Source organism: Indicator indicator, chromosome 4, assembly GCF_027791375.1.
Source record: "Indicator indicator isolate 239-I01 chromosome 4, UM_Iind_1.1, whole genome shotgun sequence".
NCBI classification, from domain to species: Eukaryota; Metazoa; Chordata; class Aves; order Piciformes; family Indicatoridae; genus Indicator; species Indicator indicator.
The window spans coordinates 17,583,454-17,601,949 of NC_072013.1; the positions used below are offsets into that span (position 1 = coordinate 17,583,454).

Sequence of the window (18,496 nt, forward strand, 5' to 3'; positions counted from 1 at the left end):
CATGACTCATCAATACTGTTGCCTGCTATAATAGTGGTGATTAAGGAGTTTTTTAAAGGATTTTAGTCATTCAAATATGATACTGAGTCCACTAAATACAGAAATTCATGGTTCCTGTTATTTTTTTCCTCACATTTCTATTCCACCACTTGCTACTATCAAAAAGCATCCAGTGTGTCTTGTCAGTTAAAATGTAGTGTTCAGGCTTTTTATTTTGCTGTAGAAGTAGGTATTGACCATATAATTGCATTTATATTTTGACTCCAACTTTATCTACTTCATAGCTGATACTGAAGAAGCTACAACATGGTGCTGAATAACATTAAAACTGAAATACCCATTTGATAAATACTTGTTTACATAAATACATCAAATAACAAAATGCCACGAACAAAAGATACTGTTTAATTCTTGCAAAAATGCCTTGCACTAAGTTCATTATAATGTAACTAGTCATAATTGAACTAGCCTTTAATCTTCCTAAATTATCAAATTGAAGCTATTTATCAATACCAAGTTCTTTTCTGAAATGTGCAGAGAAAATTCAAAAGGCTGAACGTCTTGATCTGAATGACACAAGTAGGCTTGTATAATTATCCATGTGTTGTATGAATGCCCATCTGTATAGCCTCCTGCTCCCACTGTGCTGCAAAAATAGCAATAAGGAATAACACCCAGATCACTTTTCATGAAAAGACTCTTCTGATTAAACTCTCCTGCTAGAAGTGTGTTGCTACAGCTGTTGTACTTAAGTGTCTTCTGCTGTGAAGACTATGCCTCACTGAAATGCTTCGTTTCTCTCTGCAGTGCCAATCTATCTAAAGCAGCATGGGGTGCTCTGGAGAAAAATGGCACCCAACTGATGATCCGTTCATATGAACTTGGAGTTCTTTTCTTGCCTTCAGCATTTGTAAGTACATAGTTCAGTTACCATCCTGGGATATTGTGAGAATCTGCAAACATTGATGGATACAGATGTGAATAATCTTTATACTAGCTTCTGTGTTTGCAAGCTAGAAAGCTGATAGCAGGTGGAGTTTTGTATACAAGTTATTCTTAAATAGAAAGTACACATCAAGTGTGGATTTGGTATTGGTGTGACTTTTGTTGTGCTACTGAAAGGGAATAATATTTTTTTTGAACTATTTTATACTCGATGTTGCTGAAAAGGATGATCAAATGACTAGGGAAGGTGTGGGCCCCCTCAGAAAGGAAACAGGTGAAATGGTCACAAGTGACCTGGAAAAGGCTGAGGTTCTCAATGACTTCTTTACTTCAGTCTTCACTTCAAGGACCTCCAGCCACACTCCTGGAATAGTCATGGAAGCTAATGGCAAGAACCAGAAGGAAGAACTGCCCATCATAAGTGAAGATCAGGTTCGTGATCACCTGAAGAACCTGAAAGTGTTCAAGTCCATGGGACCCAATGGGATACACCCACGGGTACTGAGAGAACTGGCAGATGAGGTTGCTAAACCCCTCTCTATTATATTCCAAAAGTCCTGGCAGTCTGGGGAAGTCCCCACTGACTGGAAAAGGGGAAACATTACTCCCATTTTCAAAAAGGGTAAGAAGGAAGAACCAGGGAACTACAGGCCAGTCAGTCTCATCTCTGTGCCTGGTAAGATCATGGAGCACATTCTCCTGGAGGCACTACTGAGACAGAAGAATAGCAAAGAGGTGATTTGGTACAGTCAGCATGGGTTTACCAAGGACAAATCCTGCCTGACAAACCTGGTGGCCTTGTATGACAAGGTCACAATATTAATAGATGAGGGGAGAGCAACTGATGTCATTTACCTGGACCTGAGCAAAGCCTTCGACACTGTCCCACACCACATCCTGGTCTCCAAACTGGTGACACATGGGTTTGATGGGGGGACCACGAGATGGATAAAGAACTGGCTTGATGGCTGCACCCAAAGAGTGGCTGTCAATGGCTCCATGTCCCAGTGGAGGCCAGTGATGAGTGGAGTCCCTCAGGGATCAGTCCTGGTACCAGTCTTGTTCAACATCTTTGTTGGTGACATGGACAGTGGCATTGAGTGCACCCTCAGCAAGTTTGCTGATGACACCAAGCTGTGTGGTGCAGCAGACAGGCTGGAGGGAAGGGATGGCATCCAGAGGGACCTGGACAGGCTGGAGAGGTGAGCACAAGCCAACCTCATGAGGTTCAACAAGACAAAGTGCAGGGTCCTGCATCTGGGTCGAGGCAATCCCAAGCACAAATACAGGCTGGGCAGTGACTGGCTAGAAAGCAGCCCTGAGGAGAGGGACTTGGGGGTGCTGGTGGACGAGAAGCTCAACATGAGCTGTCAATGTGCACTTGCAGCCCAGAAAGCCAACCAGATCCTGGGCTGCATCAAGAGAAGTGTGGCCAGCAGGTCAAGGGAGGTGATTCTCCCCCTCTGCTCAGCTCTGGTGAGACCCCACCTGGAGTACTGTGTCCAGTTCTGGAGCCCCTATTACAAGAGGGATATGGACATGCTCAATGTGTCCAGAGAAGGGCCACCAGGATGATCAGAGAGCTGGAGCTCCTCTCCTATGAGGACAGACTGAAAGAGTTGGGGCTGTTCAGTCTGGAGAAGGCTCTGAGGTGACCTTCTTGTGGCCTTCCAGTATCTGAAGGGGGCCTACAAGAAAGCTGGGGAGGGACTTTTTAGGATATCAGGTAGTAATAGGACAAGGGGGAATGGAATAAAGCTGGAAGTGGGGAGATTCAGGCTGGATGTGAGGAAGAAGTTCTTCCCCATGAGAGTGGTGAGAGCCTGGAATGGGTTGTCCAGGGAGGTGGTTGGGGCCCCATCCCTGGAGGTGTTTAAGGCCAGGCTGGATGAGGCTCTGGGCAGCCTGATCTAGTGTGAGGTGTCCCTGCCCATGGCAGGGGGGTTGAAACTAGATGATCCTTGTGGTCCCTTCCAACCCTGACTGATTCTATGATTCTAAATCTCATTCTTAACACTAGGCTGTAAGTGCATATTCACATTGAAATAATGTGTATGTGTTGTAATCTGGAAACAATTCCAAATATTCCACTGGTTGGTGTCCTTGTTACTTCTCTGAAATACATTTGCAAAGCCAACTGACTATCTCTTCTTAAATGTTCTCTTTTGAGAAGTTCTTAAATGTCTTCTAAAATCTCCAATACCAATCTAAGAACATCTTCATAGAAAATGGTTGAAAAACTGAAGGATTCTGTCTTCCAATCTGACAACAGTCTTGCTGTGGAGAAGATAAGTTTGACCCAAAAGAACTTACTCTGCTGTCTGGAGCAGAGGTTTGGGAGACATGAGATATTTTTATGGTACCTAAGGCCTATCTACCCTGTAGTATCTACAGTTGTAGTTGTACCTTTAGGCATGGGGATAAACACAATCAACAGTGTGTATGTGATGCCTCTTTAGTATATGTTCCTCTGATTGTAGCTAAAGAACGGTATCTCCCTTTTGATTTAATAAGGAGTTTACAAAGTACTGTGGCCTCTGATGCTGTGAACCTTACAGACAATCTCAGGCTTTCTCCAGCATAGTTTATGTGGAAGAAAACTTAGAAAATGCATTGGTCAGAGACTGAAACGAGAAAAATCCTTCACTTCCCTACAGTAGGAAATACTGGGTTTGATAACACTGCACTCTAGAAAAAGCAAACATTACTTGTGTAAACAGAAGATTTAGAGATCAATTCCACTCTAAGTCCAGTGTGAGTACTCTACTAGTAAATGACAACATAAAGAACTGTTCTGGTGATTACTCTTTGGTAAACGGTTCCTAATGAAGCTGAAGCCTTGTGGTCATCAGGGTGAGAGGCAAAAAAGACATTGGTTGGGCCTGCTTGCATGAGACTAATACTGCAAAACTTTGACCTGTTTTCTCCCTTTTTTGCCGAACATGTTTAGGGACTAGGGATGATTCTGCTTGGTGTTAGAGGGTGGCTGCATTGCTTTTGAATCTTACAGGCTTTTCAGCAATTTTTGTTGCATTCTACATTCATATGTAAGTGTGTTGACTTCCAGCATTCTAATTTTGCCTTTTCATAAGCCTTCTAGAAAAAACAGGGTGTTCCTGTTCCAGTCCCCACTATCTTCAGTAAAAGATCAAATTCGCCTATTGCTATTTCTATGTTATTTCAGCATTAGTTGAAACAACAAGCAGTGTGAAATCTTCATGTAGCGCAGAAGTGTCATGGCTGAAAAATTTTCATCTTCTTACTTAATGGTCAAATGTTTTTTGTTATTAATGTAGCAAAATTACATTTCTTATACTGAGAGACCAAATTCCAGTGTTGTATAGTATACTTGAAAGGTTATATCAGATTAATTAAAGAAGCAAGATCTATTCTGCCAATCTACTCCACTGCTCTCTACTTTCTGATTGTTGTAACTCATCTTTTCAAAAAAATATTCCAGGCTTTAAGACTGTGACAGTGTTACTGTGCTGTCTTATCCAACGCCAGTGTAACTGTCAAACTTAGAGCAACAGAGAGGTTCTAGTTTTCATCTTCCATGTGTTCACCTTCTCTCTTAATAAGGAAAAAGTAATGAAAAATACAGTTTCTGTGCTGCTTATTTCTTTGTAAAGTTTAATATAAATACAATTTAGTATAGTCAGTGTAAAATGAAAAAGCTATGGGCCAGTATTTTCACTTGTACCTCTAATATGCCTATAGAAGTTTAAGGTGCACTGGAAAGATTAAAGTGTGCTTGTTTGGGACCTAAATGGCTTTTCAGAGAGTTCAGACACATACATGTTAGGGAAAATGAGTCACTACCAACAAGTACTGCTAGAAAGAAATGTTAACATTAGGCATCACAGATTTGAATGGCTGGTTTTTTTGTTTTTTTTATTGCAGTGTAAATTTAATCTTATGATAATGTAATCTTATCTGAAAACCAGAATTTGTTTAATGCACAAGGTGTTTCTTTCTTTAGAATTACCAGTTTACTGAACTATCCTCCTATAACTGTCAAATTGGCAAAACTGTACAAGAATTGGAGCTGATGCAGAGCCATGGTAGGTTTCATGTCCACATTAGTTCAAGGCTTCCTCAGGCATAGCCATACAAGCTGCTGTCATTACAGTGACACTGCAGTTATTGCTGCTATCTTTATGGGGAAGTGCCAGCAGAGACACCTAATAACAAGGAGGTAGTCAGAGACAAAAACGAAAACTTCCCTTACGGACATGTAGTCATCAGACATTCAAGTTGGAATGCTTAGCCTGTGAATCAGCCTTATGTGTATGCCTTGCACTATGCCAGCTCCGCATAAAAAATGCTTCTTTGCTGACTTTGGTTGTCAAGACTTTTCTTTGTTCAGTGTGATTTTAACATACTATGTAGCAGAGTAGTCTCAGGTGAATGGAATAATAATGGAATAATGGAGAGTAAGGGGTAGACAAACATTTTTAGAAACTGAATTTTCTAGGGTTTTTTACAAGTAAAAATATACAGAATACAAAGTAGATGAAGCGCTTTGAAACATAACTGAGTGTTCCTTGGCCACAAGAGACTCAGTCTGCTGCAGCTCTTGGAATGCCAGCTTAACAGTGCTGATCTCTAAGAGGTCTGTTTCTTTGTGTTTCTTTACATGGTTTGATCACAGAGTTAATGACATTCTGGTGGAAGCTAGGAATTGGAATGTTCTAAATTGGAAAAGACCTTTAATTAAGAACATAAAGACTGACAGTTAAAATTATTATGGCAGCGGTGGGATTCGAACCCACGCCCCCGAAGAGACTGGAGCCTTAATCCAGCGCCTTAGACCGCTCGGCCACGCTACCCTTGTGGATTTAAATAATACACGCTTAAATTCCCGAGCTGAAACCCACAATAGCTCTGTGGTTTGTGCTGTCTGTTCTCTGCTGAATACAAACTTGGAAGTAGATCATTCCTTACTTGCCATCTGTTGACTGCCAGTTTTTGTCTGGTTTTTAAAGTACTTCCAGAATTTGTGCTTTGAGGTTAGGTCTTGGCCTGGTATGCTAATGCATGCTCTCAGAAATGTTGAATGCTGTTCTCTACATAGCAGCAGCTGTCATCATTTACAGTTTTAGTATTTAGGGAAAAATCATCTGATGCTGACATTAGATCACAAGCTTCTTTTTGACTAAAAAGTAATGCTTGTGAAAAAAGCGTGTCCTGCGTTTGAACTGCATTTCCCTTTCTATCTCCATTTCTTTCTCACCTCCTACATCTTCACTCTTGTTCATGTTCAGCTTGCTCTTTCAGCTGCTGGGGATTCCTTTCCAGAGGCTGAAATAAACTGCATCTTTAATGTCTAAAACATGTTGAGGAAACACCACCACCAAACAGTATGGATTTCTGGGAAGTGTGTTGCAGCAATTATTTTATTTGAAACAAAAGCAAACAAAAAAACAACCTGATGGTCTCTAATGGAAAGCTTTCTAAATAAATAGTTCCTCCTCAGAGCTTCCATCTCTGATAAGGTTTTAAGATAAACTTAGCTTGACTTGTAAAATGATATAAAAGTTTATGGAGTACTTAAATCTTCTAAAAGGCATGATAAAGAATATGGTACTAGCTAGTCAGCTGTTAGAAATATAAATTATTGAATTATGCAATTGTACTGAGAACTTACCATGATTGCTTACTTCGTGTTATCAAATGCCACAATTACATGTAGATAATCAGTCACAGACAATTAACAATAGTATTTCAGAGTAAAATACTTTCATAGTTGTTTGTAGGGATGGGTGTATGAGCTGAATTTGGATTAGAAAGCGGCCACCATTTGTGTGTGTGATCATCAGAACTGAACAGTTTGCATTTTTTTTTTGAGTCCAGAGAAGTGAGCCAAGAACCTTCAGTCGTAGTTCAGCTTGGATCAGAACCAAAATTACTTAGGCTATGTGCTTTGACTGTGTAACCCTAACTTCCAAAATCATGTAGTTTCTGGTTCTTCTTTGATTTCTCTAGTTTCTGGTGACATTTTCTGTCCCCTGTGAAATTGAGTGGAGGGGTGGGAAAATAAGTACAGTAACCCAAGATTTTGTATATGTACTTCTGGTTAAACCTCATGACAAGGTTTCCAAACTTCAGTGGTAAAGACACCCAGAAACACCTTTTCCAAGCCAAGGAACTCTGGGTTTAGATACCTGAATTTGTCTTCTTACAAAAAAGTCTTCTGATATAGTTGAGTAAAGCTCTATTTCGAATAATATGGATCATTGTTGAGGAAGGATTATACTGTATATTTTCCTCATCCGAGTAGCATGGTCACTGTAAAGTTTGGTGTGCATCCTTAGTTCTTTACTGCCCAAGCTAGTCAGTTTTTAAACACTTGTGCTAAAGAGTGGGATTTTTCTGTTTACTGGCATGGGAGAGTCCCATAATCATCTCTTTCCTGTAGAAGTTACTTGATAGTATCAAAATACCATAATGATATGGGTGTTAGTCCCCACTCAGGTAAAGGACAGCAAGTCTTACCTCTGCCTGGTGTGATGGTATTTTATAAACTATAATCTGCCTTGTGTTTGGGGCAAAGAAGGGTGGGAAGCAGAATTTTAAAAGCTATTCTGCTTCATCTTCCTATTCTTGCTCCCAGTACCTACTTTTAAAATGTATGATGCTAAAGCAATAGAACCCACAACAGCAGCTAAAGTTTCATAAGTTTAAAAAAAAAAAAAAAAAAACACTTTCCCAACAGGGAAATGTAGCTTTTAACATTTCAAAATGTATTGGCAATACAAAGAACAAAATGCAGCTGCAGAGGGAAAAAATCTGAAAGAATACATTATGATTGAGGAAAATATGCAAGGCAGGCAGAATTTTTTTTTTAGGCAAGGTCTTGCTGGTTTGTTTTTTTGGAAACAGTAATGAGAGCTGTCAAGATCCAGGAAATGCTCAAAACAGACAAAATGTGTGACTTATTTCAATTTCTGTGTGAAGATAGACGTGAGTTATTTTTGAAAGCATGTGAATCTCCTCAGAGAGCCTGGTTGAATATTGTATTCCATAACCTAGAATCTTACTCCAGGATGTTTTGAGGGAAAACGAAGTATCTTTATTTAGATCAGTATTTCTGTAATGGAAAATCTCTACAGGTTAAATTCTGAAAGACAGATACAACAATTTTGGGATAAACTGCTGGAGCAGGATTGGAAGACAGCATCAAAGGAAAAAATAAGACTTGGAGGAGAGGAAAATAGAACGGGTGACTACTGAAGAAGAATAAGGAAGAGGAAAGTAAAGATGCAGAACCAGAAGAAGGAGGGAAAATACCTGAAAAGAAACACACTGAAATAACTGTCAATTCAGACAACATGTATGCTTGAATAAAACAAAATTGTTTAGTGGTAATTATGAAGCTTGCTTGTGATACCACCAAAAAGTAATCCAGTAGGACTTGGACTGATGGATCCTACAGCCTGAATAAATTACAAGTTAATACCTGGACATGAGCCAACAATGCGTGCTCCTAGTCCAGAAGGCCAACCATGTGTTGGGCTACACCAGAAGAAGTGTGACCAGCAGGTCAAAGGAGATGACTGCCAATCTATTCTGCTCTGGTGAGCCCCCATCTGGAGTTGTGTGTTCAGCACAAGAAAGACCTGTTGTAGGACCAGAGGAGGGCTACAAAAATGATCAGAGGGCTGGAGCACTTCTCCTGTGAGGAAAGTCTGAGGCAATTGCAGGTGTTCATCCTGGAGAAGGTCCAGGGAGACCTTTTTGCAGCCTTTCAGAATTTAATGGAGGCTTATAAGAAAGATTAGGGCTTGTAGTGATAGGGCAAAGGGTAATGGCTTTAAACTAAACCAGGGTGGATTCAGACTAGATATAAGAGAAGAAATATTTTTTTGCAGTGAGGGTGATGAAACACTGGCACAGGTTGGGCAGAGCTCTTGAGCAACCTGATCTAGTTGAAAGATGTTCCTGCTCATTGCAGGGGTGTTGGACCATTAAAGGTCCCTTCTGATCCAAACTATCCCATGACTTTTAGAAAAAAAACCCTAGTTGTTCAGTAATAACTTAGAAATAAGTGATAAAAGCTTTATAGCTTTAAACTTTTAATCTGTTTTAATCAAATTGTTCTCAGTTGACAATAGGCTGTTGGAAAATTTAGAGCTTTATTTTTGTGTCACTCGTTACAATTGATGAATGGGATCCAATTTCTTCTCTTTAGGAGTAGCTAAGCAGTATCATCTGCCAAAGTTACTCGAATTGCATTAAATCTGCCCTCATTACTTTTGTGGGTTTTTTTTAATATATAGTCCTTAACTTTATTTGAAGTCCACTGTCACTCTAATATGATACAGTCTTTGAAACCTTTATGCTCACACAAGCAAGAGCACCAGTGTCTTTACCTAGTGAATGTGGAGATAGATCAGGGTATGTGTAAGGGATTGAGAAGGCAGAGTATATCCAATGTGGGTCCACCTCCAGGGCCAAACCAACAAATGTAAAAGAAAAAGAAGAGCCTGAAATAGTAGTCTTAAGAACTCAGCTTCTCTTATTACTGAAACATGCTTTAGGAAGTACCTAATCTCAACAATGGAGGCAAAATATATTTGTTTATTAAAACAAATCTTAATGAGAGAGAACCTACTGTGGGTTAGGTTTGTCTTTTTCCCAAAAAAAATAATAAGGCTATCTTCTGTATGTTTATCTTCCTTCATAGGGATTGGACAAAGGTTACTTTCATGTGAGAGGGAAAATGCTTTCAGGAAGTAATAACTCAGCAACACATTTTCCTGTACCTTATGACCTGCCACCAAAACAGTATGGAAACAAAGGTAAGGTGTGACTTCAGAAGAAAAGTAGGTATATCATATATGGAGCAAACAAATCTGAGTAACTTTTGAGTCATTTCAACACTACTATCTTCTAAAGCTTTATTTTAACTTTTTTGTGGTATGACTGCATTTGAGACACTATCCCACATTCTGGGTGCAACTTGAAAGAAAGTAAATTATAGTCTTACAACTCTATTTTTTTCTTTATTGAGGTTGAATCAACAACCTAAATATCCTTTTTTGTTTGTTTCTTTCTTTCTTTTCTGGGATTCTTCTATGTGTTAGGAAAACAGATAATTTTTTAAAGAATCAAAATGTCTTTCTGAAGAACTAACGGGGGAAGCAGTATTGAAAGAGAAATGTTTTTAAGAGAGAAAAACAGTTCTCTGGAATTGAGACATGGAAGGAATTCCATAGAGCAAATCACAAGAAAGAAAAGTTCCTTTTAGTCCATTCTATATTTCATAGTTTCAGACTTCATTTTCTTGATCTGTGTCAGAATCCTCCTTGGAGGGGTGAAGGGGATGTATTTCATAACACTTGAAGAGACTTAAAAAATCTCAACCACACCTATTTCTGAGACTCTACCTAGAACATGCAAATCAGGAAAGTGATAAGTACTGTTATGAGGTGGATGATGGCTAAAAAAATAAAACTAAAAATACATGGAGGATAATTATATTGATGTGCAACCTGCAATGTGTGGGAAGACTAAATTTTTATATTTCTGTTCTTCAACATGAAAGTTTTGTAGCTACTTTTTTTTCTTTTTGAGAAGCTATGATCTAAAAAGGACATAGTCTGCTGCAGAGCTCGAATTAATAAAGAGTTCAGGAAAGGTAGTATCTGTAGCAACTCAAATCTTTCTGTGGATTGTTGAACTAACAAATGATGTGAGAAAGACTGGTTAAAAGCTAAGAAGTGAATATATTTATGGAGTCTTGTAAATGGAAGTAAAGACACGTGGTTTCAGGGTGATTGAAGTCCCCCGGCAGAATCAGAGCCTGCTAGCATGATGCTTCCTGTGGTTGATGTAAGAATGCTTTGGCAGCAGCAGCATCCTTACTGGGCTGTCTGTCATAAACACCAACTGTGAGGTTTCCTTTGTTGGCTTGACCTCTGATTTTTCACCCAATAAGCTCTCAGCCTGTTTTTTAAACAGAGCTCTATGCAGTCAATATACTTTCTTTTGCACAGACTACAAACACTCCCCCTTTCTTCCTTACTTATCTTTTCTGAACAGTTTATAGCCATTGACTGTGGTGCTCGCATTGTGTGATTCATCCCACCAAGTTTCAGTGATAGTGATTAGATCCCAGCTTTCTAGCTGCACAGTGGCTTTCAACTCCAGTTTATTTTCCAAATTCTCTGCATTGGTATGGAGGTGCTTCAGGTATCACCTTTTGAGAAGAACAAGTCCCAGTTCCTTTTCAGCTTTTCATAGGTATTCCCCTGTTGGTTCCCAATGCATCAGCAGCCCCTGGCTCTCCTGTGTTGCTCAAAACTCCATCCCTTTCCACCACAAAGTCTAGATAAAAGTCCTACTTAGAAGTTGGGCCAGCTTGTTGGCAAAGAGGCTCTTACCCTACTTGATCAGGCGAATCCCATCATCTCCCAATAAACCTGATTTCTTACCTGATCCACAATCATAGAAGCCAAAACCTTGAGTATGGCACCAGCTACACAGCCAGGCATTCACCTATTCAAGAAAAAAATACTGCTTCAGTGTAGAAATAATGCAATGTATTATACCGTTCTATTTAGTATAAAACCTGCTGTCCATTTAAGTGTGGTTAGTGTTTGTTTTGGGAAGTGGTGGCAGGGGTTGTGCCTGAGTTAATAGCTAACTAAAGGGGAAGAATATATTACAACTGTTGTGCTATGGGACACGTATGCTCTGTCTGCCTGCTATCTAATGCTCAAACTGATGGGTTTGGGGAGATTTTTTTCAAAGGTCATACTTAGATTTCTTATTTTTTTTAATTTTAAAAGAAAGATTTACAACTAGAATCTGTGTGTGTTCTCAAAATAAGTCACAATGTCTTCTTCATGCAAAAAGTACCTGTATATTTAATATTGTTCTTTTAGTTGCTGCATTTAACCTGTTGTGTCAATGAGTTTTATGCATATTTCAACTAAATGTAAAGGGTGGGGGGTTTTTTATAGAAAGCTTATTTCCATAGTGAAGTTGTTTGTCTGTAGTTCAGCTTTCTCCCTTGATATGAACAGATGTCAGAATTCACGTTGTATAGGTTTTGGCAATGGAACGAATGTCAACTGCTTGTGCCTTTTTGCATCTCTTGCCTGAATGTTCTGTTTCAGTCCTCAGCCTCCTGGTTTAAAGAATTCCCATGCTATGGGATAGAGTTGTAAAATAATCTGTCCTTAACAATAAAGTTATCAGTGTCTCTAGGGAGTAATATAAATAGCTTTATTTTAATAAAGTCTTTAGAAGCAGAAATGAAAGTAATTATACTTTCGCTAAAGAAACCATATTGACTGATCCTTATAATTGAAGAATAAAAGGCTCTGGGGAATTTCCACAAATTCACATTCTCAGAACATGGGAAAATAAAGTACACATCACTTTCATATAATCAGAAAAAATCCTGTCAGGAGCCAGAGAGAGGAGGAGCAGGAAGAATAATGAACAGATGGTCAGGAGCAAAGTAGAAAATAGGCATCTCAAAATACATTATTTTTTCTTCTACTAGTTCAAATTTAGTATGTGTCTGATCCAAGATTCAAATGTTACAGAATTATATTATTGTATAATGTAACCAAGTGCTAGAAAACCAGTTCCTTGAAATAATGTAATTGCAGAAATTCTATGTTATTCTGTCACATCTTTCTGTCATATTAATTGGGACTAGACTTCCAGCATGAAAACTGTTGCAGTGAAGTAAATGCATCTTGAAAAGTGATAAAATACATCTCAAGACATAAAATGATAAACTCACTAGTAAATGATGTAAATAATCTGTCTGGTTTCAGTCATGAGAATTCATGAGGTTGATAGGCAGTCTCTTTAAATCCATTAAGTTTAATAATAATGAAATTATTTGGTCCCTGTGCTACTTTTCTCTCACCTCATACCACAGAGAGGAAAATAAGATTTGTCCAACTTGGCCTGGTTTGCCTCATTTCCTGCCAAATCAGGAAAACAAGTTCTCTTGGAGAAACAATCATGAAGATTTTCTTACTCTTTTTCTTCCAAGGATTTCTAAAGAATTGTGTGTATGGCTGTTCTTCCTACTAAGTTGTCCTTAATTTTCTTATTACATTTAAGTGTGATTAGGTTTCTGCTTTTTAAAGGGAGACTTCGTTAGGTGAAACATTTCTCTGCATTATTATTCTGACAAATTTAGGATGTATTAATGTCATGTGTTTGTTACAGAACTGTTTCAGTACTACTGAAAAGGGGATGAGCTGTAAAAATATATTTATCAGCAGTTCTTTGAGTTGTGATTGGGTTACAAGGCAGGAATTTATATAAGCTTTTTCTGAGGTCTTAATTCATAATGCTCTGAACCTGCTTAAATCCTGTGGAAGAGGACCCTGTAAAGCAGGGGAAGGAAGTAATGTCTGACAGATTATTTCTCGTTTTTTCCCTTCAATGTATGCATTTAAATCAAGGAAAGAAACTAGCTGTTCAGTTGACTAACAGTATACAGCAAATATATCTATATAAAACACAATGAGGCAGGTTCCACCTCAGTTCAGACTAGAGTCTAACTACATACAGTTATATGAATTACATTAGTCTTTGGTTGTTTTGCTCTTTGTTAAAGATGTTTTCCCTGTGCCTTATAGCAATCTGTTATTAAAATATATTTCATTACTTTTAGATTGGAAAATCTATTTTACCCTTGGTAACTCAGGGCCAAAGCAGTCAAATCTCATGCTATGAGAGCCTGGAAGAATGGTGGGGAAACAAGATGGAAATTACTTTAGTGAAAGCTGAAGCAATGTTTGATATTCAGTTGCCACACTTCAGTGGAAGAGCAAATTGATCTTTTCCTTGTAACTTCAGATATTTGGTGCTTGATATTTTGCCTAGTTTTCCATGACTGGGAATTGGGACTATGGTAAAATTACATTTGGTAAAGATTTGTAGTGATTTCAGGAAACTAATAAGGCTCCTCTCATTTATTACACATATACTACTGCTGTGTTGGATAAAAACAAGAAATTACATATTTGCCTCCAGCTCTGGTAGTTTCAGATAGCTACATGGAGCCTTTCTGGAGTTTGAAATAACTTGACTGCCAGCATTCTACATGAATCTTTGAAGGAATACATGCTCTTTCATGCTTAATATGGTTGAAACTCTTAAGAGAATATCCTTTCTTCTGAGAAGATGACTATTTTTGTACATTGTCATTGTAGCTCATATACCGGTGCAGGTGACAGAAAATAGGGGTTGGAACCCATCTCAGCCTGTGTTGGCTTCCATGTCCTTCCTAAGTGGAATCAAAAGCATAACTATTGACCATTAAGCTTGAAATGTGAAGATTGAAGCTGTCTTAAGACAGTGTGACATCAGGTGCTTTCTCAGATGGGCTCCCAGAGTGCAAGTGTAACATTTGCATACATGGCAGAACCTGTTTTTCTTTCAGCTTTTTATAAAAACTGTAAAGAAATTAGCACTTTCTGTGAGAGGAAACTTGAGTTGCAGAGTCACCATTTAGTTTGACCACTTCTATGTATTATTTTGCTAGGATTACAAACATGAAGACCAGAAGGAGCCACTAGATTGTCTGATTTGATTCAGCACATGTTACTTGGAGCTGAAAGCTTGCTTGGCTAGGTGGGAACTTACAAAATATACTTCAGATTATTAGTAGAGAGCATCTTCATGAGGTGGAAAATTCACTAGATGGTCAGTATTTTGCTTCAATGGTTGGTCAACTCTAGAATTTTTTAAAAATTTGGCTGTCTCTTTTGAGGGTAGAAGTATAATGCCCAGTACAGTTTTTTTAACTTTATGTATATGATTGGATCCATCTTGTTCAGAGGGTAAGATCTGCAACTGAAGCCTGAAGAAACATAATAGTATGTCATCCTAACAGGTCAGAGGTGAAAGTGCACAAAGAATTTTTATTTGGACATTTTTCCTTCAGACTACTTCTTCCTAGCTGCTTTAAATTGCCAGCACAAACTAGTTTTATTATGCATGATATACATAGCTTGCATCTTCCTCTTGCTGCAGGGAATAACTTGTACATTTTACATCTGGCAGTTTTAAAATAAGGATTGACATAATTCCTACTGAAATGACAAAGGACCTAATTAATTTTTAGCAGATATGTCATATGCAACATGTACATTATTAACTCTTTGCAAATTGCTATTTTGAGAAATTGTGATTGTTCAATAGTCAGCTGAACAGCAGAAGGTCATTTGTAGGCAGCAGATGCATCTTCAGGGAAAAACATTTACATTTTTAAAAAGAAAATTATCTGGTATCTGATAGTACTACTTAATATCTTGACAGATAAGATGTATGGATACAACAATCTCATTAAATTCTCTGTTGTTAACCAACAGATGCAGGTGGTCGTAACAAGAAAGACTATGATAAAGCTGAATGTATTGATGATACTAAGATAAAAGAAACCTATAGGCCAGCAATGTGTTGAGAGTTTCTTGAAAGGAATACAGAAAATTATCTAGTCTGGTATTTAGAAAGCTTGAACACAACAGCCGATCTTACCCAGAATATCTTTATAAGTACAATTTCTTTGTGTCTTTGATAATTATTTCTCTCTAGAATATTTCAGATGAGTACTACTGTTTTGTTGTATAAAATTATCTCGCCACTGAGCTCCACTGTCACATCTCAGTTGCAATATTGCTGTTATCTCTCTGACCAAGACAAGTTGACCTGATCCTGTCATAAAAGAACAGCATTTCATTTAGAGCTTGAGGCTGGATTCCCTATGACTTTTGATTCACCCCATCGAGTTTATTACAGAAGACTTACATTACAATAAGGGATCCAGCCTCAGGATTTTTGGTTTCTTTTGCTTGGGAAAAGGTACAAGGTGCTTGATATAGTTGAGGAATATAATATTTGTGATTTAGTTATGACACAGCCTACTTACTGAGGAAACCATCTGCCCTATGGGAGGAACTTGATACTTCAATACATTAAGTACATCAAGGGGACTTTTTTAGAGCAACTTGGGAAAGGCCTCAAAAAAATGCCAAGAATTTTTTTTTTTCCCCTCATCACATCAACACTTTCAGAAACACAGTGATTCCTGCTTTTAAGCTGTAGTACTGCGATTTGGCTTTCTTTTTCTTCTGGCCCCCAATGAGCTGTCATTGTCCTGACCTTCAGGATTTATTACCTTGTTTGTGCATATAGATAGAGGAAGAAGAGGAGTTACTTTTTAAATGCCATGTTCAGCCACAGGCAGGGGAGAAAAGAGATTGAAGTATAGCATGTACCTTCTGCAAATTCTGAAAGGGAGACTTTTATAGCCCCATGCAGTAATGAGTGAGTTTGCCACGTTAGAATGTGTATGGAGAATGGCTTGAAGAATTCTGATTATTTGTGACTAACTTTTCTATACATGGGCCTATGTGTAAATCAGTGGGAATTTTGACTTTCTTCTTCCTCCAAAGGGAGGGAAGGAAGAGGATCGAAGTTTTACATTTAATAACTGAATTTCTCATGAGCATGTTTGTGTTTTGGATTACAGATCAGCCGTGGATTTGGAATATTCCTTACACAGATGCCCCTGATACACATGGAAATATGTGGGTTCCATCATGAACATTCTTGGTATTCTGTGATATTTCACTTGCTGACACTGAGCCTGCCACACTACTTGCAAGACTGCTTATTTCTTTCTTTGAGCCATAATGTCTACTCTAATGTCTAACATGTAGTTGAAGGAAACATTAAGAAATTGATAATAGAGAGAGTCTTGGAAAATCTCTAACCACACTATTACGAATAAACCTACATTTTTAGATACCTTTTTTATGCTTTTTCCTTACTGTGGTTCCTAATATGCTTTTCAAGATTAAAATAAGTGTAGACTATTCTCAGAGATTCTCTCTGCATCTGTAATTGTAATGAATCTTAAACTTTCTGTTCTGTGAGACTATCAGTTGACCTCAGTCTCTGGAGTAAAAGTTACTGTATGTGAAATTTAAATAAAAATAAAGTCAACCTTGTTTATATATCCTTTGCTCCATTTTTTTTCAACTATGTACATTTCAAATTGGATTGAAATTTTGCTTTGCAAATTATCACTTCTAATACAAGGTCTAATGTTTGCCATTTTGGCAGCTTCTTAGTTACTTCCTAATCTTCTTTCCCCCCTCCCAAACTTTGCAGACATCCAAGTACTGTCCAGAACTCTAAACTGAAGTGGATGGGCTTGGTTGCTGACAACTAATCTTCTAAAGTGCTGTGAGATGTATGAGCAACTGGTCCTGCAGCCTGGAGATCTTGTAGTATAGTGTGGTACTCCCTCTGGATCCCAAATCTGAGTCGGTAGCTGTTCCAGTGCTTCCTCATTCATTCTGCAATCTTTCCCCAAAATGGTTTGCAGTACACTGAGAGTGCATTTATCTAATGTCAATCCCTGTTTCATTCCAAAATTGCCATAGAAAATGTGCATCTAGGAAATGGGTGCACAAGAAGTTTTCTTTCTTTTTCTTATGCCGTAATAGACCAAGCCACAGAGAAACTCAATGAGGTACTGTTCCTTTTCTGTCTTCCCTCTCCTTTCCCTGTTCTACCCTTTTTAGTTCTCTGGTGCAGTTATCAGATGGTCTTTCTAATCAAAAAGGTTATGACTATGTTAAGGAAATTATTGTACAGTCTCTAAATAAAAGGGTAAATGGAGCTAGATAGTAGAATAGCCTTGCTTATAACAGAGGAATTCTATGCTCACCTTTCACAGCAAATTACAGGAACCTAGGTGTTTAGGTTGCTCATTTCTTAGCTTCTGTTGGCAATTCAAATGTCCAGTAGTCATTCTTACTGCTTTATCTGGTTTTGAGAACTTTGCAAATAAAGTGAGCCAATTACAGCTCAGAGTACTGCTGGAACGTTCTCAGAATAAGCTTTCTGCTTTCACGTTCTCTCAATTCTGTAGGAGAAATGTTTTTTAATGCTACACACAGAAACTGTTTTGATTCTGCCACTACTGAGCCTGGAAAAGACAGGGATCAGGGAACATAACAAGAAAGTGGAGTGGTACACTCTAAAAACTGAGATAACAACCTGATAGCCATTATTACACTTCCTTTTTAACAGAGTATTATAATTTCAATTATTTTCTTTCTGTGAGAATTTAAGAAGTTCTAAGTAGGAAAATATCTTCCTGTGAGAAAAGCTCTAAGAGTTCTAGAAAGTTGGCTAGCCATTAATGAGCATTCTTACTTTGTAAAGAACACCATTTAATAATGTTGCATATATGAGTTTTTCTGGTTTGGTCATAAAGTAGTCTGACCTGCTCTTTGGAATTTATGGTTAAATTTCAGAAGCATTTTTTGAGTTCCCAAGAACTTGGCATATTTAAACTTTCAGCTCTCCAGAATAATACGGTGTCAGAAGCACCTTCCAAAGTTCATCAGTAGGAACAAATAAACTAAGTGATCAGTTCTGCTAGGAAAACTCAAGGAAATCATTGTAACCCAAAGCAGCTTGAACTGTGGTACATGCATGGAGGTGAGGCACTGCTAAGTGGCAGAGATGGAGGAAAGAGCTTAGGGTTTGTTTT

General features: G+C 38.2%; 1 protein-coding gene and 1 non-coding gene across 2 annotated transcripts in view; one reads left to right on the forward strand and one right to left on the reverse strand.

Moving 5' to 3' along the window:
* Positions 1 to 16,533, forward strand: part of TDP1 (tyrosyl-DNA phosphodiesterase 1) — a 39,750-nt gene extending 23,217 nt beyond the window's left edge. The window contains exons 14-16 of the mRNA XM_054400402.1: positions 808 to 910; positions 9,635 to 9,749; positions 16,460 to 16,533. Of these exons, the coding sequence (XP_054256377.1) occupies positions 808 to 910; positions 9,635 to 9,749; positions 16,460 to 16,533 (292 nt within the window). The remainder of the gene's footprint in view (positions 1 to 807; positions 911 to 9,634; positions 9,750 to 16,459) is intronic.
* On the reverse strand, positions 5,696 to 5,777 carry TRNAL-AAG (transfer RNA leucine (anticodon AAG)). The gene has a single exon. It is a non-coding gene; the product is annotated as a tRNA-Leu (tRNA).
* Positions 16,534 to 18,496: the final 1,963 nt, after the last annotated feature.